Here is a 23,395-nt window from a genome sequence, read left to right as displayed (position 1 = left end):
GCGTTTTGGGTGGCCAAAAAAGCGCTATATCAATCTAATCCATTATCCATCCATCCACCCTCTATACACCGCTTTATCCTCATTAGGGTCGCGGGGGGTGCTGGAGTCTATCCCAGCTGACTCAGGCGAAGGCAGGGGACACCCTGGACAGGTCACCAGTCTGTCACAGGGCTACATATACAGACGAACAATCACACTCACATTCACACCTACGGACAATATAGAGTCATCAATTAACCTCAGCATGTTTTTGGACTGTGGGAGGAAGCCGGAGTACCCGGAGGAAACCCACGCATGCACAGGGAGAACATGCAAACTCCATGCAGAAAGATCCCAGGCCCACCCCGGGATTTGAACCAGGGATCTTCTTGCTGCAAGGTGAAAGTGCTAACCACTATTACACTGAGCAGCCCCTCTAATCCATTATTATTATTATTGTTGTTATTATTATTATTATTATTATTAATAATAATAAATCAGAAATAAACTGGGCTCTTAGTAATACAAGGACACTTTGATCAGCTGTTGTTCATTTATATTCAGTCTGTTGTTGCAGTATTTTGCATTAAACACCACTTACAGTGTTGTCTAGCTCGTGAACATGACCAATATCACCTGATAATAGCAGCTTTTACATCAAATCAAATCTAATTTATTTGTTGCATACATAAATGGTACAGCAAATAGTAAAATGTTTTGTGTACCTGATCTGATTTGTACACACAAAACAAAGAGTCTGTGTAAGTACAGACAAGCTATACATGTGAAGCAGTATTTACAACTTGATATAAAGCTTTGAATTTAAAATTATTAGTATTTTTTTACATGTTTAAATGTAAAGTTTCTAATGGAAATGTAAGGAACATTAACAGAAAAGTGACATAAATGTGAACGACAGAATGCTGCCACTTTAACACATGAATAAATCAAGAAATGTTCAATATTCCAAGTCTGAAAAGGACCTGAGGAAATATGTTTCACTGTACTATGAAATTCTTTGCTAAAAACAACGAATACCAAATATTATAACTCTACAAAATAAGTACAAAATAGATTTAAAAAATGAAATAGAGAAAAAAATTGAAATATGCTTAATGTTTGAGGAAGTTACCTTGGCCTTTAATCAAAAATGTTCACAATTTTCTGACGTTTTACACATGAGAAACTAATTATTTAATTGAAACTAATAATTAGATAATTGTTGTGATCATAATCACAATGAAACTATTCAAAGGCATTTAAAGCTCATGTAATTTCCCCAAAGTTCTCCAGAAGTCTTCCTTCCTGAAGCGGAACCTTTCTTCACAACAACACCTGCTGGATTCAGGGGGAACCTTTTTTTTTCTTCCACAAAGTTCCGTTTCCAGCATTTTCTACGGTCGGCGGATAAACGCGGCAGCACCACCAGAAGCGGCCAGAGGCTTCTAGAAGCAGCGTGTTGCGGACACTCACCGGCACACGGAGCCGCTCTCTCCGCACACTTCACCGCTTTGTGTTTTTTTTTTTTCGTTTATCCGGCTCACAAAATGGCCAAGTGGGGAGAAGGAGACCCTCGCTGGATCGTGGAGGAGAGAGCGGACGCCACTAATGTCAACAACTGGCACTGGTGAGACCCGATGGAAGGACACCGACTGCTAACGCTAACTAGCTGCTAACGCTAACATCACTCATTGAGCTCACGTTAGCACATTAGCATCAAGCTGCAGGTCTTATTTCTAGCTTTTAATCACCCGTGGGACTCTCCTAACGCCATAAGCCCACAATTAAACAGTTAAATTAGCTACACGTTTAGTATTATTGGAGATTTTTAACAATGAGCAGAGTTAGCCTTTTACTGGTTATCAGGTTAGCTTCTTTTTCTAGCTACCTGCTAAGCTCTAAATGCATGTGTTGAGGTTGTTAGCTGTCAGTTGCGGCTTGTGTCTGATGCCCCACACGTGTTTCGGTGTTATAACGTGTTTTTTTGTTTTTAATTTAGCTTTTTACGTTTTCTTCCGTTGTTGTTCTCCCTCTATAGAACACGTGAGGCAGCCTCTGTAACAACGTGACTGACATTTCAATTTACCTCAGGAAAGTGACATGATTGAACTCCTTGCTGCTAATATGGGTCTTTCTTAAAACGTAGTAAACACAAAGCAGTGTTTCCTACATGGTGACAGTGTCGATCTGAAGTCTGATGCTCAGAGTTGGATTGTTCCAAGACTCACAGAGACAAATCAGTCTAATATAAATAACAGTTTATAGCATTTTGCAAATCAAATGTTGTCGTGCAGTGAATCGGAAGCTGGTTTTATACTGTAATGTCAGTGGTTTTGCAAATGTATGCCGTCCTCGTGTGACAGTCACACTTTGGCGTGTTAAATCTCCTTTACAATGAACACAGTAAGATAACTTCATATAAATCACAAATCTAATTACAATTGCAATATCTGTCAGTAAAATCACAATTAGAGATCTTCCCCTTATCACTTAGTCCTGCCCGGTAGTGGCTCATTTTGGTGCCTCATTATAATTGAAGAGTAAAATATTTAAAAAGCCCTCGATATTCAGCCTAAAATAATGCCAGCTGGATGAGGATGTGAACGATGAAAACCGTTTCCCTTTTAGGAATTCCCTGCTGCTGTCATTTTGCACTCTTAACACCACCTTAAATTCATTGCTCATGTGTCACCTTATTTTCTAATTCCAACTTGAAGATGAATTGTTAAACTAACGTCTGCTGAAATCTGTTTATCTTCAGAAAGCTGGGTTTAACTTAACGCTGGAAATTGGAAGCGATGCAGTTAGCAAATCACAAACACTGCAGTTTAAGATATAGATGATGCAGCGTGTCTGTAGGCTTTATTATTTTATAATTAATAATTAACTGTGACGGCAAAATGTGCTGCAGTACTTTGATGCCACTACTGAGCCATAAAACATGTTTCAGTGTCAGAGGTTGTTGCATAAAGATCCTGTTATTCTCTTATTGTCTTATTAACTCAGAACAGCTTTTGTCTGTAATGGTTGTGTTTGTAATTAGTACACGCTCAAAGCACATTAAATTCTCGTACTTGGATTAGAAAATAGAAATATAAAGGAGTTAATGTCATGATAGTGTTTCATGCTAATGATCCGTCTTGTTTTCTATCTTTATTACACAATAAATGTGGACATGAAGCTTTAAGAAACTCAATCATATTTAGATTGAGTAGTCAGCTTTGTAGAGAAAACACATTAATATTATGTGTCGTTTCTGGTCTGCTGTCTAATTTCTGCTGGACTTTTCAGGACTGAACGAGACGCAACAAACTGGTCGTCGGATAAATTAAAATCTTTGCTCCTCGGGCTGAACGTGGAGAACGAGGAGGGGACGTGCGAGGTGACAGAAGTCAGCAAAGTGGAAGGAGAGGCATCGATTAACAACCGCAAAGGGAAACTTATCTTCTTTTATGAGTGGAACCTGAAAGCTACTTGGACCGGTGAGTAGAAACCTCAATGTCGCTTCTTATTGCTCCTATATTTCATGAAAACATTCATACTGAAACAGCCGAATCTTTTCTAAAATGGAAGAGAACTCCGTAAAAATGCATCCTCGACGAGTACGAGAGAGCAGCTGAGCAAAAATGTGGGTTTTTCAAGTGCTAAAAATATTGAAAAAGGGCTTTAAAGCTGACATGCTTTATTGTCATTGCTCTGACAGGAAAGTCAAAAGCAGGAGTGAAATATAAAGGAACCATTGAAGTTCCAAACCTGTCTGACGAAAACGACATGGAGGATCTTGATGTAAGTTTCACCGAACAGCTTCTGTTCAGTGACTTTAACCGACTGAACTCCTTTGTGACGTCGTTTTTTCTGCGTTTCCCGTCCAGATTTCCGTATCGTTGAACAAAGACGAACCCGACACGCCGTTGACCAACCTGATGAAGACGAAAGGAGCCGAGAAAATCCGCGAAGCGCTGGGAAGTTACGTCGGGTTCCTGAAAACAGGCGAGTTACACAGTTTTAAGTGTTGACTGTTTCTGCATTTTATAGGCAGCAGCGGTCCAAAACTGTAATTTATAATCATTACGTAATCATTTTTAGGATCAAATGTTTACTGTGATGGGACTGGTTTGTATTTTACGAGTTCGACCCTCGTGTCGTCCTGCAGGTCAAAATTGACTCGTTTAAAAGTTTGAAAATGTGGCAAAAAAACCAATATTTTTATAGTGAAACTTCTAGGGCTGGACCTGGGTATCCGGATATTAATTAATTTTGGTATCCGAATATTCGCTCCCCCCACCCCTCAGACGTTACGAGGCGGAACGAATGTTCGGCGTTGGTGTCTTCCCTCCGCCTTCGGCCCACATCAGCTCGGATCCGTTCGTCTTGCCCACTGCCTTTGTTTTGTCTTCAGTTAAACTGAAGAATTCCCAAACAGCGGAGGTCTTCAGCATCTTGTCTTGTGTTTATGTAACGAAGTGAAGCCTGATGTCAGAGTCTGCAGCCACCCGGCCATTCGGGTGGTGGTAAGAAACACGAATGGATGAGCCGAACACGACGGGATGAGCCAAAGTGGGCCGAAGGTGAAGGGAAGAGACGAGCTCTGAATATTCCTATTTTCGTCTGAGGGGGAGGAGGGGCTGATCACATAGACATGTGTATATGTTTATGTGATCACATGACAGGATGAGCCGATGTGGGCCGAAGGCGGTAACGCCGAATATTCGTTCCGCTGGGTCACGTCCGATGGGGAGGGTGAATATTCGGATACCAAAATTAATATCCGGATACCGCCGGATGTTCGGATATTCGGGTCCAGCCCTACTATTCACAAGAATTTTCATGCCAATAAAACTTTTAAGGAATTACTGGAATTTTCTTCCGTGAAGGTTTTTCAGAAATTGGTGGATTTTTTTTCAGACGAGGAAACAATATTTTTTTGGTGCTCATAAAGGGTGAAAAAACCATTTTACACGCTGTTAAATGCACATTTCTTCGTAAAGTAAGAAAAGTAGAGTTTGTTTGTGTAATCTGTGCAAAGTTTGACAGTTAGTGTTTGTATTTGCTTCTTTAATGTGTTTTTTTGTTGTCAGGTTAATGAAATGCATGACGATGAAGGAAAAAGTAAAGGTTTCGTTGTTTTTCTTGCAGAGTTCACACAGGGAATGATCCTCCCGACAGCCAACGGCGTGGCCAAGCTGCAGTCCTCATCGCAGTCCAAAGCTAAGGTGGACAGAACTCAGGTCAGTCTCTAAAGCTCATCAGCTTCACTCGGCGCTCTCGTCCCTGAATTATTTACCGTCGCTCATACAGACGTCGGTCTTGCAGCAGATCTTTGCTCATCAGACTTTTGCTCTGAACAGATTTCCTCCTCGGGCGGCTCGTCTGCTCCCATCAACGCCGGCGTTAAGATCCCCACCTGTAAGTTCAGCATGAGGGAAACGTTCCTCACCTCGCCGCCGGAGCTCTACAGGGTTTTCCTCAACCAGGAGGTGAGATTTATCTGGTGTTTCTGCAGGATCTCACTCTGCTCGTGTTTAATTAATAAAAAAAGGTTTCTCATAAACTATTCAGCGGTGAGACTGGAGGGAAGCAAGTTTGACAAAATCATCTCAACTCTCTGCTTCTGGGCTCATTCTCATGAAAGTACAAATTTAATTCTTCATCTGATTCTTCTTCTGCGTGAAAATAAACAGTCGTGTCCTGGCTACTTCAGTCAACGAGTTGTTTAACCCCTTTAAGCTTCAGTGTACCGCCGGCGGTACACCTACTAATTTGCATAGGAATTTCAAGAATGTCCGACGGCCGCAAACGCGATTATACAAACACTATACACCGATGGAAAGCTTAGATTCTCATGAATCCGCCGGTATAAACCACTTTCAGATGTGATTACCACAGCGGGTGAGAAAAACACATTTGTCCGACAAACAACGAATATTCATCCATCCGTTCTCTATACACGGCTTCAACGCACACAGCGCGACTCACATTTCCGGGTTTATTATTATACACAAAAAAAAAGATTCAACAAAAAACGGTCATAATCCAGCCTTTTACATCCAGATGACACAAGCCAGGAAACTATTTTGTCCAAAACATGTCCTGAAGTCGGTATAAAATCCCCGAATCGGTCGTTTTCAAGGAAATGCACCTCCCGATGCGCGTCCAATATTCCCCGTATTTTTCGTAATTTTTTTTATTTAAAAATAGAATATTAGCGATTTTTTGTACTGAAAACGGCTGGAAATGACTGAAGCTTAAAGGGTTAAATGTAAAGGAATACAAAGATTCACGGTGCAACATCCATAATATGTTTTTAAATAATGCAGCCGCTTATTTCCAACCTAAAAACTGCAAATTAAAGCTGCTCAACTTTGTATATTCAAACATGATATTGTATTAAAATGCACGATCTGTCAAACTTGCTTCGTATTACAGCTCCCCGGTTTACAGATGTTCACTCTCACGTCTGATTTTGTTTGATTTGGTCAATAATTGAGTTTATTTATTGAGTTTTCGTGTGGTTATGGTGCAGATGGTTCAGGCGTTCACACACGGTGCGGCCACAGTGGACGGAGAACGAGGAGGAAAGTTCCGTCTGCTAGAAGGGAACGTTTTCGGTGAATTCACAGAGCTGGTGAGTCCCACGTTTAACTTTTAAACTGTGAAATAATCTGGAATATATTCATGTGTGTGAACTGTTTTGTGTTGTAGCTGCATGTTTATGTACATTTATTAGCTTCAAAAGAAAGAAATGACAAAGAACGACTCCTTTCTCCACCAGATCCCCGATGAGAAAATAGTCATGAAGTGGAGGTATAACACCTGGCCCTGTGGTACGTTGATTTATCCACATTTATCTAATGTTTAACACCAACATACATGCAGTTTCTGATTGAAATTATTCGGTTTTTCAGTATAGACTTGCATATATTCGCACATTGTTTCCTTGTCTGAAAAAATCCAAAAATTCAGAAAAAAAACTCAAATTTCTGAAAATTTGCAAAACCTTCAGGAAGAAAATGAAACTTTTTATTTAAAAAACAAAACCCCCAAATTTTACAAGAAAATTCTTATAAATATTTTTTAAAAATGAGTAAAAATCTTCAAAAAAAATCCTAAAAATATCTAAAGTGATTACATGTATATCAGCAAAACTTCTACTATTTCCTTTAAGAACATTCACATAAAAATCAACTGAAATCCAGCGAAATTTGCTGGATTTTTTTTTGTGTGAATGTTCCTAAGAAACATTTTTAACATTTTTTTTTACATTTCTTTTTTTTTCACCATAAAATGTTTCAAAATTTCCCAAAAATGTTGAAAATGTAGAAATTGTCACTGTGAAAGCATCCATATTGGCCCTTACAATCCCATATTCATTAGGTTTTATTTTAAAAAAATCCCCCAAATTTTGCAAGAAAATTCTTATAAATATTTTCAAAAAATGAGTAAAAATCTTCCAAAAAAACCCTAAAAATATCTGAAGTGATTACATGTATATCAGTGAAACTTCTCATATTTTCTTTGATAAGAAATCAACCAAAATCCAGTGAAATTCGCTGGATTTTTTTTTAGGAGTGTTCTTACAGAAACATGTTAATATTTCTTTTTTTTTCCACTAAAAAATGTTCAAAGATTTCCGAAAAATGTTGAAAATGTGAACACCAGAAGTTTCACTGTGAAAATAATTAGCTTTCCCACATTTTCAAACTTTAAAACGGGTCGATCTGACCCGCAGGACGACACGAGGGTTAAACTAAATTAAATATATTTTCTACGTTAGTTTAGACTCAAATCGCCTGTTAATTCCATATTTGCTTCACTTTATTTCCTCGCTAATGACGTTTTTGGTGTAATTTTCGTCACAAATTGCCGCCTGACGGTAAACTCCGGTTGTTATTTTTCAAACCTCAGAGCATTACGCGACGATCACGCTGTCCTTCTTGGACCGGAGCAGCGAGACGGAGCTGAAGGTGGAGTGTCGAGGCGTCCCGGACAGCGAGGAGGAGCAGACCAGGGAGGGCTGGAAGAGATACTACTTCGGCGCCATCAAACAGACTTTTGGCTTCGGAGCGCGACTCTTCTGAAGACGGTTTCCTGGTTTTTTAAACCTTTCCTCCTTCCATCTTTCTTTTTGTTTTTGTTTTTCTGGCACTTAAAATGTTGTTAGACTCACGAAAGAGACGAGAACCGGCGAGGCATCCAGCGCCTCCTGGTCTGTGTAAATGTTTTAATTTGTGAGCGTATTTAAATCTAGATTTGCCCCTCCGTCTCTCTCTCTTCAGTATTTGTTGTTCAAAGGAGCTGGTGGACTGTGCCTTTGGAACAAAAGAAGAATCTACTGAACCACTAAACGCAGAATCGGCTTCTATAAATATGTAATTATTGCAAGAGATGAATGAATTAATGTCGAGAATTGTCATTTTTTTTCCTTTTATTCGAAGAGAAAAAGGAACGTGTTGTTTTGAAGATGAATGTTTATTTTGTACTCATTTTACTCGAGTGTTTCCATGGTGACGACGCTTTTTTCAGCCCAGATGCATGTTTGGTTTCGGAGGATCCTCAGCAGTACTGTAACGTTTTTATCCGTTCTCACTTGATTTCCATCACGAAGCCGGCGGCGTCTTTTCTCGGACCTACGGCGGAAACGTTTCCTCACGCAGGTCGCAGCGTAGCAACTGAAGAGACGTTCTGCTTCATTTGGCTTCAAAGTGTACATTTCCAGTAAAAGAAAAAGCTCTCAGAATAAAAAAAAAAGCACCTATTTATTCCTCATTTCACCCCACCGCCGTGTAAAAAGATTAGTTTCTTGGAATAAAATCGATCCCTGTACGCTCCTCTGCTGTTTTTATTCTCCCTCACGTTGTTTGTTTTCGTTTCATTTCAGTGTTTTTCTGTCTTTGGAACTTTAATTTACAAGTTTGGTTTGAGAAATCGATGCAGCTCACGTTTTGTTTTAGTCTTTTCTTACTGAAACACAACAAAAAAAATAGAAAAGTTTCAACAAATATCTTCAAACGACAGCAAAAAAGGGGGAAAAAAAATTGCAAAAAGTAGAATATTCTCATTGAAGTGGCATCAGCTGTGATCAAATGTCAGAAAAACAAACAAAATGGCTTCAAATCACATTTCAAAAGAACAAAAACAACTAAATTCATTGTTTTCTGAGCTTCAAACTAAAGGATCTAATAGCAAGCAGTTTTTTTGGGGTCTTTTAAAGTCATCTCCACGATGTCTCAGTAGCAGAAAGTACTTTTACTCAAGTACTTTCCTAAAGCATAATTGAGGAACTCGTACTCGAGTATTTGCAGTTTTTGCAACTTTTATCCTTCACATTTCAGACGGAATATTTGTGCTTTTTCTGTTGTGCTGGTTCTTAAATGTGAAGATTTTACCCAGTGGTTGAAAGTACTCTAGATACTCTAGTACCATTTTCACACACTTGTACTTCAATTGAGGATTTTTATGTTATTTTACAACATTTTGGAGCAAAATCTTCCACTTTCTCCTGCATTTATCTGACAGCAAATGTTTGTTTTTAAAGAATAATGCAGGGAACTATTAGTTTTTTAAATATTTTCTGGCTGAAAACAACAAAAATATAGAAAGGTTTCATCAAATAAAGCAGAAAAAATGCTGCAAAAACTGGAATATTCTCCTTCAAGCTGCAGCATAATTCAAAAACATCTGTCTGTTCCTCTTGTCCTGCTTTTTATTCTTCATCTGGGTGGAATTATTTATTCACACGTTATTTATTTCATTTCAGTGTTTTCTGTCTTTAAAACATTAATTTACAAGTGAAAGTTTTAAAGATCCTCTTACTGGAAAACAACCAAAACAAAACAAAAAACATCAAACTACAGTAAAAAAGAAAAGACAAGAAAAAAGATGCACAGTTTTAAAAATACAAGAAACTATAATTTTACATCCGAACAAACTTTTCATTAACTAAAAATTCATGATTTATTTAGATTTCTGTGCTGAAAACTAACAACAAACTAATTTAGCCTCAAAATTAACCATTTCTATCCAACAAAGCACTAAACTTAAATGTTTTTCCCATAAACACCTTAAATATGAACGTTGTAGTCGTAAACGTCACTTTTATCCTGTTGAACAGAAATTAAACGACGATTCGACGCCGTTTCTGCTGGTTATAAGCAGATGTAAAGCTCCGATTCCTAAGAGAAAGTGAAAGAAATGATAAAAATTAAAGTTATAAAAGAATAAATATCATTTATTTCCTCTCTTCAGATATAAAACATGAAACTCCTCGACTTTTCTTTCCTCTCGGGACAAACTTTAGAATATTTTGGGTGTAAATTCAACCAGGAAGTGTTTATTATTATTATTTCCAGGGTGTAGTTCTCATTGCGGCCTCATGGGGGCGCTGCTGCAGCTCGTTTATTTCAGTTTCTTAGAGTTTTATCTCCAGATACTCACACTGGAGCTGTCCTCGTTGTCCAGAGACGTTTCTGCGGCTTCGGGCGGCTTTTTAGCACAAATTTCGTGTCCTTTGTTCCTTTAAAGAGAGAAAAATACAAATAAAAGTGAAGAAGAAGCGTCAAAGATCAGCTGTTTTTGTTGACAAATGGAGCTAAATTCAAAAGTCTGAGTATAAATGCTGCAAATTTTTGAGTTTTTGCTTTAAAATATGCAAAATAAAGCATTTATCTTGCATAATTTAAAGCAAAAAAAGCAGCTCTGAACTATATTTCAGTCCGTTTGCTTCAGTATTTTAGTTTGAGGAATGTTTTCATTTAATGCTGCTTTCTACTTCCACTTTACTGCATTTCACCAAGAAATACTCTACTTTTCAGTCTGCTATATTTTATCTGACAGCTTTAGCTACTTTTACTCGAGTAAAACGGTGAACATACGCTGCCCGGCCAAAAAAAAAGTCACCACTTTGATTTAACAACTAGGTAAGATCCTTCCATTGGATAATTAGTTCAGTGATGAACACGTTTCAGCTGCAACAACTTATTGAACCCTCGCTGATGCAGTGAGGAGCTTCTCATTCATGAAATGTTGGAAGACATCCTGTGGTCATTAAAGGATGTTCATCTGGATCAGAAGGGTCAAATTATTGGCCTGCATCAAGAAAGAAAACAACTAAGGAGATGAAACTACTAAAATCAGGGTAAGAACCTGAAGGAAAGTGGAGAACTGTCGTCTTAGAGGAACAAACTCTTAGATGATGGCAGGAAACCAACAGCAGAACTCACGGCTGTTTAATAGTGAAAGTAAGAACATTTCCACACACATAATGCGAAGGGAACTGAAAGGATTGGGATTAAACAGCTGTAGCTCTAAGAAAACCACTGATCGGTGAGGACAATCAGGAAAAACAGATTCAGTTTGTTATGGAGCATAAAGATTGGACTCAATGAAAGAAGGTCATGAGGTCTGATGAGTCCAGATTTATCCTGTTCCAGAGTGATGGAGGCAGTACTTTAGGTTTGGTTTTGGTCCTGACTTTATGCTGGTTTTTGACTTTTTTTAGGACTGGATTCTGACTGGTTCTGAACATTGTTTTGGACTGGTTTAGGTTTGATTTTGGTCCTGGTTTTGGACCTTTTTAGGACTGGCTTTATAACATCTTGGGACTTTTTCAGAAGTAGTTTAGGTTTGATTTTGGTCCTGATTTAAGACTTTGTGAGGACTGCTTTCAGACTGTCTTGGAATATTTTTGAACACCAAACCTACCACCAAGCATGGTGGTGGCAGTATCATGCTCTGTGGAACTGGAGCTTTATGCAAAGTAAATGGAACAATGAAGGAGGAGGATTACCTCCACGTTCTTCAGGAAAACTTAAAATCATCAGCAGAAGGTTGATCTTGGACACAGCTGGATGTTTCAACAAGACAATGAGGCCAAACACACATCAGATGTGATAAAGAAATGGTTCCATCAGGCTGGAATGAAGGTTCTAGATGGTCTCCACAAAATACTGACTTAAATCATCAAGAAGCTGAAGAAACAATTTAGAAAGTCCAGAATTGGTGCAGTTCCACTAAATTTGTTGTCTTTCTGTCTCAGACTTGAGTCCGTTAAATTGATAGTAGTGTATGTATTTGAACAGTGTAGTTTAGAAGTCTAAGACGTCTAATATTTGTAAAACAGCTCCAGTAAATAGTGATTTTTTACTAAATGGTCCAATTATTTAAAGGCATTATGGAGAATGTTTTTTTTTTTTGTTTAATTTGTCTGATTCACATAAAATGAATATACTGACCTTTAGTGGACTTGTATGTATGGTCTCTAAAAGAATAAAAAATAGAAAAAAAATAACTGTGGACATGGCAGGACCTGAAAAACATCAGCCAATCAACGCGCTCGGACCGAGGCGTTTGGTTTGCTCCCTTTCCTGTCAATCAAAAATCTTCCGGCTCAGGCCTAGTTACGTAGATTACGTACGCCTTGGACTTACGTGTTTTCTGTATGTGTTACTTTGGTATAGCTTCGTAGTTAGCTGGCGACTTGTTTTGCTCATCTTTTTTACATAATGGCAGATAAAGATTCAGCCGTAAAAGACAACTTCATGAGTCCTACGCAAGTTTCTGGAGGGGGGGCGTTTCTTCGTAAATGTTAAGAGAGGGGAGGTTAGAGGGGGGGTGAGGGAGAGGTTGTATGTGCACATGCTACGTTCAAAGTCGTAGGAAATTAAATCTCCTCTAATGCCTTTAATATTTTTTGGGTAAATCAAAGATTAGAATGAAACTGAAACAGATTTTTCCTTCTTTTTCTCACATTTCTCATCAGATTTATGTCCTATCCCTATGAGTAGTTGAAGCCTGCTGAAGCTTTATTATCAAAAATCTAGTAATTTACCAGTTTCCTGCAGTACTTTAACTAGTAATGAAGTGTTTTAACATCACTATTCTGGTACTTTTACTTTAATAAATCATCTCAGAACTTCTTCCACCTCTGCAGTATTTACAGCTCAATTTAAAAAGTGTTCACCTTCTAAAGCTTCTGTACCTGTATAACGGCCACACGTTCATCCCCGTTCTGTTGTCCTTCTGGGCCGCCGTAGTCGAAGTTCTTTCTGCCAAATCTTTAAGGAAGTGGAAGAGTTTCTCTGACTCGATGCACTGCTTCCTGCAGAACGACCACGACATTATTATGATTGCAGAAATCTGAGCTGATTTCATTCAATATACAGATTTTTTTTTTTTGGTGCACAAAGTAAGCAACGCTTCGTATTTTAATATTTCATGATGCAGAAGGAGGACGAGTGTTTCTAAAAGTTCCAAACAGAGTGTCTAATTAGCAAAAATATATTTATTATCACTATTTTGGTGCCAGAACTTTATCAGGAAAATTGTTTGTTACCAATAAAAACTCAAATCAAGACTAAAATATTTGCATTTGATTGGTTAAAATCTGTAGATATGAATGTTTAAAACCTGCATTTACCCCGAAAAAGTACAAATTATTCAGAAAACAATAAACACATCACAGAGGAAAAGTTAAATAATGATTAGCCAGTACTATATATATAAATAAATGCAGAATTTTTGTATAAAAATACTAAAAAAACAACCAAAAAATAGAAATAAAACCAAAAAACAGCCAGTATGTAGTAGTAGTAAGTATGCAACTCGAAAGAAATTTTGTTTTGTTAAATAAAATGAACAAATAAAGCGAATATGCATTAATTTGTTCTAATATTTGCCACAAACCTAACTTTTTTTTGTATATTTCAACTTGTTTACATCATATTTATGTAAATCTGCAGCTGCAATGAAGAAATTCCCTCCAAAAAGTGCAAATTATTCAGACAGAATAAGTTAAATCCTGATTCTCTAGTACTATATATATATAAATACATGCAGCATTAATGTATAAAACACACACAAAAATACAAATAAAACAGAAAAAACAGCCAGTATGTGGATTTAATTGGCTTCATTTTTGGTTGTGCATCAAAATCTAACATGTAAGGAAGTTAAAAATAAGTTTGCGGCTAAAAATAATTGTATTTTTGTTAAAAAAAATGCATTAATTAAATTAATTTGCATTGATTAGTTGGAATATTTGCTACAAACTTTACTTTTTTGCACGTTGCAACTTGTTTACACCATGTTTTATGTAAATTTTCACCTTCACCTTATTACTTTTTCATCACTTAAATTCCCTTCTTTTGCTGTTTATTCAACTTCTAACACTTGTTTTGTTTTTAAATCTTCCTTTAAAACGTCTCTACTTGCACCAAATCAAATTCCTCACATGTGAAAACCTCCTTAGAACACTGAAGCAGCAGTTTACAGTGAATACAGTTAGTCTGCAGCGTGCGGTCAGTGAACGCATCACGGCTGCTTATTATTTACTTTATTAACGTCGGTAAACAGAACTCACATGTGAGCCACGGAAACGACGGCACTCAGCTTGGACTGAGTGATCAGGCAGGTTTTAGTCAGCAGAGACTTCAGGAACATCTCCAAGGCTCGAGCTGAGCAACAGCTTCAGGATTTAACAACACTTTTAGAATAAATTCGTCCATTTTAAATCACCCTTAAGCGATAAAAAGTCCAAATTCTCTCATTCCAGTTGGGTAAATGTGAATTTTTCTGGTTTCTCTCGCCCTCTGATGGGAAAATTAATATATTTGGGTTGATTTTGTCGGCATTTTTTGAGTATTTTCTGACATTTTACAGACCAAACGGCTGATTGACTCACTGAAAAACGATTCATCTGACTAATCTTTACACATCTGCTGAAAAATACTCACTTTGCCGTCTTGAAAAGCGACTCTTAACGTGAGATAAATGTGATTTGAAGGATACAGATGATCACAGGAACAGCCATCGCAATCCTGCCGACCTCCGTGTCCTTCTGCATGATCTTCTTGATGCGCTTCTGAGAACAAATGGAAATTAAATAATAAATAACGATCTGCATTAAAGATGAAATTAGGTGTTTTTATGGCAGATATTTTATTTTATTAGAAGAATAATTTATTACAGATGGGCCAAATCTGACTGTACTGGTGTTTATTGAAAAAAATAGAATGAAAAATAAAAACCAGGAGAGCTTTATGAGTTAAATTTTACCTGCAAATGTTTAATTCTGGTGATTAAAAAGTCGTAATTTGTTGTTACTTACCAAGTTTAGCCTAGTTTTCATTGTATTGTTGTGAGTTAAGTTCATTATGTCTTATTTTAATTGTTAAAAGAAACAAATAAATGCATAAAAAGTCATATGTACAAAACAGAAATAGGATGAAAAGCACAAAACTTGCACTATAAGAAGACAAACACATCTGGAAAAAATGGAATATAAACCATGTTCTTACGTTTTTTTGACAGAGGAAACATGCAGATTGTTGTCCTGTACTGACTTTTATAGACATGAAAATCTGAGGTACAAAGCTAAAATGTCATTAGAATTAAAAACGCTGCAATTACTGATTCAGATTCTTGATAAATCAACAATTAAATTATAAATACAACATGTATAAGTGATCCTAAAATAATCACTTTGCTTTAAATCCATTCGGTAATTCATTCTAGGGCTGAATAACTAATGGAATGTGCAGATACGTTGGTTTATTGTGATTTAAATAGCATGACAACACATATTTGATCACTTTTAATGGTGAAAAATAAAACTAACTGAACAAATAACTGAAATATTATGAAAACTGCAACATGAGCAAGTGTAAAATCCAAATTTGGGAGCTGCAATTTAATAATAAAAGCAAAATATGTCAGAATATATCAATATAAATTGAGCACCACGATGCCAAAGAACAACAAATCACACTCTCACAGCACAGTTATTACAAAAATACTGATTTATATTGCACTATGTGCACAAAATAATTGCAATGTCATTTTTCCCCCCCATATTTTTTGTTCTAACTGGGTTGTAAATTCTTTAATTTTTTACTGTTCTACTTACTTATTTAGCCCGATGCACTTAAATAACTAATATTATAAATGACTAATACTCATAAGATGCACGATATAAATATGTAAAAGTACTGCAAATACACCACTGTTTAGATTGGTGCTTAAATCTGTCCTCTAAATCCTGCAGAGAGCCCATAAACTGGTTGACCACTGACATTTCCGACGCTCCTTGAAGGCAGCAGCAGCTTCCTTCATGCTACAAGCTAATTAGCTAATTTTTTATCGCGCTTTTCAAACGTCTTTAATTAACCGCAGAGGCGTTTTTAACTCACCGGAGGGAACCGTACGTTGTATCTCCTCTTCTGTCCGGGCATTTTAGTCGCTTCAGTCGGCGCCGCTCGGTCACATTTTTCATGTTTTTACCGCAAACCGCCGCCGCGTCCATTTGTTTACCTTCCGCAGGATGACACCTGAAAAAAGTGACGCAGGAGGGAAAAAAACGCACCTGAGGTCACGACCCCAATAATGACGTCACGACTTTTATACTTAATGCCATATTCAAATTTTTTTTTTAAATCTCAAAAGATAAATATATATGGAAACAGCTCAACCATGACTTGAAGAGAAAAAAGTCAAAAAGTCAAGTCTGTGCAGTATACCAAAGTCATAATACCATATATCATAAATAAATCCAGAACAAAATACTAACTAAAGTTCATTTCTTTCAGATTCACATGCCTCAAAGTGTTAATGGTCGTTAAACTGCCTGGGAGGGATATCAATTCTGTATTATAAGTACTTGATAAATGGTGTTTAAAGATGACGGCTCCAGTTTAGCCAAGTTAAATCACGTTCTTGGTGGAAACTGGGATAATTGTTGAGATATTCTGTTAAATCTCTTCTTAAACCCCACTTTACTGACTTGGTTTAATTCGCTGTATTAGATTTTTATTGTTTATTGACAATGTTAACGATTTTTGTTTCTTTGTTTGTATTTCTTTATGTTGATATTTTGAATTTGTGTGTCTATTGCCTTTTTGCTTTGGCTTTATTTTTAATTTCAACTGTCCGACTTCCTGTTGTCTTTGTGAAGCAAGATGGTGGCAACATCCTATAGTGGCAGTATCATGATGTGAAGCACGGTGGTGGCAGCATCATGATGTGAAGCACGGTGGTGGCAGCATCATGATGCGGAGCATGGGTGAATAATATCTTGTAACTCCTTCAGAGGAGTCATAGTTGCTCCCTTCATAGTCTCCTGATTTTGTTTTGTCTGCTGAAGCTCTCAGTAAACCTTCATTATTAATATTTAATTAGAGTTATTGTTGTTATTATTACTATAAATTTCCACAAATGTTCAGTGAAAGTGAAAGCATTAGCCAAAATGCTAACTATCATCAGGCTGAAGTTAAAAATCCCCTCCAGACACGTTTGAAGACGTATAAAAATACTCTGAATGCTTTAGATACTAGTTTGTTTCCAACGACGACCATAAACACAAATTCTTGAAATACTTGTTTTTCCAGAAAGTTGAGCCCCTCGTGTCTCCTCTGCATTTTAAACTAATCCAGCTCAGTTATTCCTCTCCTTCACACTCGACACAACATTTTTCTTTCTTTTTTCCTCCAGATATCAGCTGATCTGCCTCCTGGACCTTTTCGTTCTGACCAGCTGGTGATTACAAACCGATTATCTGCATTTTATGACTCTGCTGCACAACTTCACGAATGAATGCAAAGGTTGGTCTGATAAAGTTAATCAGGTTCGTCGCAAAGATTATATAACACCATGAATACTACTGCTATATACTACTAGTAATACATACTAAATACACTACTACTATAGACCACATACTGTATCAAGCTTCAAATAAGCAGGACGTCTCTTTATTTTTCTTCCTTTACTTCCTAATTAAATTAATGGTTATGATGTTATTTACATTATGATCAGAATTCATGTCATTATTATTTTGGTTTATTTCATCGGGCTGGATTAGGAACGTAGCAAAAAGTCATAGCATTGGTCAGGAAGTTCATTTATACCAGTCAGATTGGAGGTTAAAGTAAACTGTGCTGCACTTCTAAAAAATATACATTAAAAAAATCAAATAAAAGGTGAATATTTGGCCACCACCATGCTTCACATCATGATGCTGCCACCACCACGCTTCACATCATGATGCTGCCACCACCACGCTTCACATCATGATGCTGCCACCACCACGCTTCACATCATGATGATGCCACCACCGTGCTTCACATCATGATGCTGCCACCACCACGCTTCACATCATGATGCTGCCACCACCACGCTTCACATCATGATGATGCCACCACCGTGCTTCACATCATGATGATGCCACCACCGTGCTTCACATCATGATGATGCCACCACCGTGCTTTGTCATAATTTATTTATTTATAAATGAGAAATTTGGAATAATGCTGAATATTAGTAAAGATAATTTTGCTGATTTCAATACAGTAAAAATAGTGTAGTTTTACAGCTAAATGTTGTAAAAGAACAAATTATTATTCGCAAAAATATAGATTTTAATGAGAACGTTAATTACAGTTTGGACCCGTTTTATCTATGTTATTCTGTTTTTTTCTGTAATTTAACAAACTTCAGAAAATCTGTAGAATAACAGCAGGAAAAAATATGTACCATTTTTAAATCCCTAATATGCATGTTAAAAATGTCAACTGTCTATAAGACTGTGATAGTTTTGTCGATTTAAATACAGTAAAAAAAAAAACAACTGACACAAATTTATAAAATAACAGTAAATGGTTAAAAATACTAATGAATACTGCCATTAATTGTACAACTATAACTGTACACAGAGATGAGCTTTAAGGGTTTAGGGGGAACTTTAGCTCCAATGATCTGTAATTCTTTACTTAAAACTGAAGTTCTTTCTGACTATAAGTACATTAGAAAATATTTTCCAACTGTTCAATCCCAGACTGCTGCAACTCATGATGACAAAATGTTTAATGTAAAAAAAAAAAACCTGAATATTTACAGCTCAACATAATTTGATAATTCTATGATCTAATAATGATGTTTTATTGGTTACTCTCTTCTGTGTTTTTGTCTTTTCTCTCACAGGAAAATCTCTGATCAGATAACAGACATGATAAACACATTCAAGTCTTACCCAGTGAGTCTCATCATAAAGTAATGTTTGGTATTTGTGTATTTTTTTTTACCACAGAAATGAGCCAAAGTTTGTTTCTTTAAGGTTTGAACCTGCAGGAGGAATGGATGTCGGTGCTGATCAGCCTGAACGACTTCTGTGATTGCTGTAAAAACAAAGTAAGGAGAGTTTGTTTTTCCAGCCAACAGCAGGTCTGTATTTGTTGTACGTGATTTAAATTAGAATGTCATTATTTCATTCTTTGATGAGACACCTGTGGGACATTTTAAAGCTTTAAGCTGCATGTTGAGATGCAAATGAAAGCTTAAAGTTTCCCCCGACCTCCGGTGTGTTTAGCTTGCTGCTTTCAGGGTGTAGGGTTACTGCTGGGTGTGTTTCAGCTGCAACAAAGCAACACTTCTGCTCCACCTGAACACGCCTATCCGCTGCTGGGTGTGGTCAGAACGAAACTAAACATGAAGCTAGCACTTTAAATACGGTCATTTTTACTGCTAAACAGTTACAAATATTAAGTTTTGTAGTAGTTTTCCTTGTGCAGGGACAGGAAAAGATTTATTATTTACAAGGACACAACAATATAAGCTTGTAGCTCTTTCAGAGGAATCATAGTTGTCTTGGTGGCCTCCTTCACTCGTCTTTTTCTTTTTGAGGTCACTAAGACACCTATGACTCCTCTGAAAAAGTGTTAAATTAGACTCACTTTATTTACTTTGCAATCACTTATTGGATATTTTTCTAGCACTTTTCGGGCCGTTAATCAACACTAAAACTCAGAAACAGAAGCGGAGAAGGATGTAAACTTCAACTTTATTGGTTGGTGTTTAGCTTCACTTTCCTTTAAATTAATGTAAATTAGCTGAATGAATGAGATCAGTGTAAATACGGGGCTTTTATTCACTATCAGCACTTTGATCTTTGAAGCCACGTTGCTCAGACTTTGACATCAGTGATCGTTTTCCCCCTGAAGTGCCGTCAGAGCTGTCGTTCCTGATCCTCCTGATTCCTAATTCTCTGAAACTGAGGCAACTTCTGGAAGCCGACAGGACTAGTTTCCTCCAAGCCGTTCATTTAATTACACCCTGAAGGAGACGACATGAACGCAGCAACACAACCTATAAATACAGATGTGTTTAGAATGCTAATGGAAATCAAGTATCTAGAGGCACAGTTTTCAGGTTTTACATCTGTGGAAATGTGTTTTTATTTCGGTTTGGACCAACATCTAACAGGGCTAGAATCCAGCAAACAAAAGCAGCTTTAATTCTTCTAGTTTGACTGATGAAACCACACATGATAACATCTCCGTTTGCTTTTATAGATGAACTCTTCATGTGTAGTATTTTACTTTTATGGAATATTTTTCCCTCCCATTTTCTCCTGATGTCAAATATATGAAGTTTGCAAGAGAATATTTAGATATTTTAAGAAAAATCTGCAGAAAATTAGTAAATAAATTCATGTTATCTTGTGTTTTCAGGTTCTTCCCATGAAGTCGCTCAGAAAAGTTCAGAAACCAGTTCTAAAGGTTCTGAACTGTTTAGTGTTTTTAAAAATAGCAATTTCTACGAAATATTATTTAAAAATAATGTACATTTCCAAACATCCTTAGATTGTTTTTGGTAATTTATCATCATTTGGAAGCAGTTTAACTGTGATTGTTAATTAATTCTGAGCTAAATTATACTTTCTTCTGGTCTGAAATGGTCCATATGCAAAAGAAACACACTAAAATAGATATTTTTAAACATTTTAACACATAAAATAATGATTTTACAAAATAAAAGCAAAGTTTTCAAGAGTATTTGTCCGTTGTATGACAATATTGACCCATCAAAGCTCGCAGAGGTTATGTGACACCCGGCGTCTGTCTGTCTGTCTGTCTGTCTGCCTGTTAGCAAGATAACTCAAAAACGCCTGGGCAGATTCAGATTAAATTTTGAGGGGATGTAGACTATGGTAAGAGGAAGAGCTGATTTAATTTTGGTGGCAATCCGGAAAGGATCCTGGATTCTGGATCACTTTGAATTTTTTTGTATGTTTACGTATGTGGTGCAAAATATGACAAAAACATCATAGGTTAGTATGTCGTCCAACAAATTGGAGCAAGGTGTCCAGATAGCTCAACTGGTTAAGAAGGTGATTCGTAAACAGAACTGTGTCAGAGATGCAGGTTCGATTCCAGCTTGTGATCTTTTACTGCATGGGTTTCCTGTTTTCCTCTCTATCCTTGGCGGAGGTCTGCACTTTCTAGTTAGTATCTGGTTTAAAGTGGTCCAGATGCAAAGTAGAACACTAAATAATACACACTGAATAAAGTGATTCTATTCTATTCTAAAATCAACATTTTTGAGATCATCTTTCATGTAGTCCAGAATCTGGTTTGTTCACTTTGATCTATCTGTGGTTTTAAATCCTAACAATTCATCACCGAAACATCAAAACTAGACATGAAATAAGACAAAGCTGCTCGTTGGCTTCAGACGGAATAAAAAGAAAAGGATTATAAACTGTGTTCACATGGTTTTTCTAATCTATGATAAAACTTGTGCTGTAAAACTAAAGGAAACGTGTGAATTCTAGTCTTATGTAGACATAAAAATCTGAAACGTAATTATAATTAAAAACGCTTCAGTCAAAGTTCGATCAACGTGCTGCAATTTCTGATTCAGATTCTTGATAACCCAACAATTAAATTAGAAATATAACTTGTTGAAGTTATGCTAAAACAATCACTATTCTTTCAATCCATTGTGGAGTTGAATAATTAACGGAAACATCCCCTGAATGTGCAGAAAGTTATAAACTGTTCAGTGGTTTTGAACATAACAATTGCCACTAAATATTATTTGAAATATAAAGTACTCGAATGATGAGCTTAGGTGGACTGTAAACCCAAAAGCTCAGGCGATAAACGTCAAACAGAGACTATATTTCTTCAGGACACTAACTTCTATAAAGTTATTGGAATCTTTTTATGGCAACTGTTGAGGGTGAAGGAGGTTAACGCAGCGTAAAAGCATGGACGACATCTACAGGTCTGTTAAAGACAGAACTCACCCTTTTTAACCATCTGTTTATAGCGCTCACCCCAAAATGCAACAGTTAAAGACTAAGGAACAGTTTTTAAAGAACCCCACCGTCACTGCAACAATCTAATCCTGCACCGCCACACACTCGAGTGCAATAATCACGCAATCTTCAATTAAATTTTATTTATATAAGATAAGATAAGATAAACTTTATTGAGCCCTCGCTGGGGAAATTCCCACGTTACAGCAGCTGGATACAGATAAGAAGCAGAAAGAAGCACAGGATTGCAAAAAATAATAGTCATTTACCACATTAATAATGTCTAGACTGGATTTATCACTCATTTAGTGTTATCTTCATTGAAATAAAACTGCTTTTCTTTCAAATATAACAACATTTCTAAGTGATTCCAAACTCTGGAATGATAATGTACCTATATGACAGTGAAATTTACACATAGATAGTTATGAAAAGGTAAATTTACATGTATACAGGTATGACATGGAGGATAATGCACCCACAAATTGCATTATTGCAGTAAAAAAAAATATTATTGATGGAAGAAAACATGATATTATTCCACAAGAAGAGTTGTAAGAGGCCAGTGTTACATCTTGTTGATTGATTTGGAAGAGTTATAAAGGGTGTTTTACATTTTTTCTTGGGTTGCACAGGAGCAAACTTTGATTGTTTATGAAGGACTGTTGTAAAAAAAACTGTGGAAAGTAAAGATGTGACACCAGAAGAGCTATAAGAGACCAATGTTTTATCTTGTGCATCTTTTATATAGCACCAATTCACAACATGTCTTCTCATAACACTTCAGATAGTTATGAATCATAAATAAGGAACTGAGAACCCAACAATCCAGAGTTGTCTTTGGATTCTCTGTGAGTAAGTAGTCGGTGATGGTGGAAAGGAACCAGAAAAACTCCTTTAACTAGGAGGAAAACAAAAAACCTGACAGCGCCAGGCTAAGGTTTGTTTTGATTTGATTTGACCTCAGGCAGCACAAACTCGATAAGATAATTATTAATCCCGCAGTGTGGAAATTTGCACCCTTCTAGCAGCAAAGACAGCACAAAAATTTACTAAACCTTCTTTTACTTTGGGCTTTTCCCTTCAGCGAATCTTCTGCATCTTTTTCTCTCACACCAGCTAACTTTCACAACATAAACCTTCTCTTTGGTCTTCCTCCAGACCTCCTGCCTTGCATCTCAACACTTCTACCTCTCTATATATTCACTATTCCTCCTCTGAACACCTCTCTGGCTTTATCTCCAAAACATCTAACATGTGCTGTCATGTGTTTCTCCACACGTTCCAACCTCTTTGCACACACATCTTCACCTCTTGTCCACATTTTCCATA

At 36.8% G+C, this 23,395-nt stretch overlaps 2 protein-coding genes across 2 annotated transcripts; one reads left to right on the top strand and one right to left on the bottom strand.

Moving 5' to 3' along the window:
* The first annotated feature begins 1,387 nt into the window (after positions 1–1,387).
* ahsa1b (AHA1, activator of heat shock protein ATPase homolog 1b) lies at positions 1,388–8,807 on the top strand. Its single transcript, XM_022202271.2, has 9 exons — positions 1,388–1,606; positions 3,271–3,461; positions 3,683–3,765; positions 3,852–3,969; positions 5,116–5,207; positions 5,328–5,456; positions 6,503–6,604; positions 6,752–6,803; positions 7,885–8,807. The coding sequence occupies exons 1-9, from the start codon at positions 1,527–1,529 to the stop codon at positions 8,055–8,057; spliced, it is 1,020 nt and encodes a 339-aa protein (XP_022057963.1). The 5' UTR covers positions 1,388–1,526; the 3' UTR covers positions 8,058–8,807.
* On the bottom strand, positions 8,509–14,894 carry LOC110956653 (dr1-associated corepressor). Its single transcript, XM_022202272.2, has 5 exons — positions 14,764–14,894; positions 14,336–14,429; positions 12,956–13,075; positions 10,414–10,492; positions 8,509–10,151 (listed from the first exon to the last, which is right to left on the bottom strand). The coding sequence occupies exons 1-5, from the start codon at positions 14,876–14,878 to the stop codon at positions 10,125–10,127; spliced, it is 435 nt and encodes a 144-aa protein (XP_022057964.2). The 5' UTR covers positions 14,879–14,894; the 3' UTR covers positions 8,509–10,124.
* Between the last annotated feature and the right edge of the window lie 8,501 nt (positions 14,895–23,395).

The sequence above is a fragment of the Acanthochromis polyacanthus genome, chromosome 1 (assembly GCF_021347895.1).
Source record: "Acanthochromis polyacanthus isolate Apoly-LR-REF ecotype Palm Island chromosome 1, KAUST_Apoly_ChrSc, whole genome shotgun sequence".
Classification (NCBI taxonomy): Eukaryota; Metazoa; Chordata; class Actinopteri; family Pomacentridae; genus Acanthochromis; species Acanthochromis polyacanthus.
The sequence above is the reverse complement of the archived record's forward strand: the minus strand, read 5'-3'. Positions and strand labels throughout refer to the sequence as shown.

Bases quoted from the DNA above. Each gene is read 5' to 3' on its own strand.
- ahsa1b (XM_022202271.2), top strand. From the start codon at position 1,527: ATGGCCAAGTGGGGAGAAGGAGACCCTCGCTGGATCGTGGAGGAGAGA. The intron at 1,607-3,270 runs GTGAGACCCGAT...TGGACTTTTCAG, and splicing joins AATGTCAACAACTGGCACTG to GACTGAACGAGACGCAACAA. The intron at 6,605-6,751 runs GTGAGTCCCACG...TTTCTCCACCAG, and splicing joins TCGGTGAATTCACAGAGCTG to ATCCCCGATGAGAAAATAGT.
- LOC110956653 (XM_022202272.2), bottom strand. From the start codon at position 14,878: ATGCAGATCGTTATTTATTATTTAATTTCCATTTGTTCTCAGAAGCGC. The intron at 10,493-12,955 runs GTACAGAAGCTT...CTCTCTTTAAAG, and splicing joins AACGTGTGGCCGTTATACAG to GAACAAAGGACACGAAATTT. The intron at 10,152-10,413 runs GTGAGTATCTGG...ACTTTCTCTTAG, and splicing joins ACAACGAGGACAGCTCCAGT to GAATCGGAGCTTTACATCTG.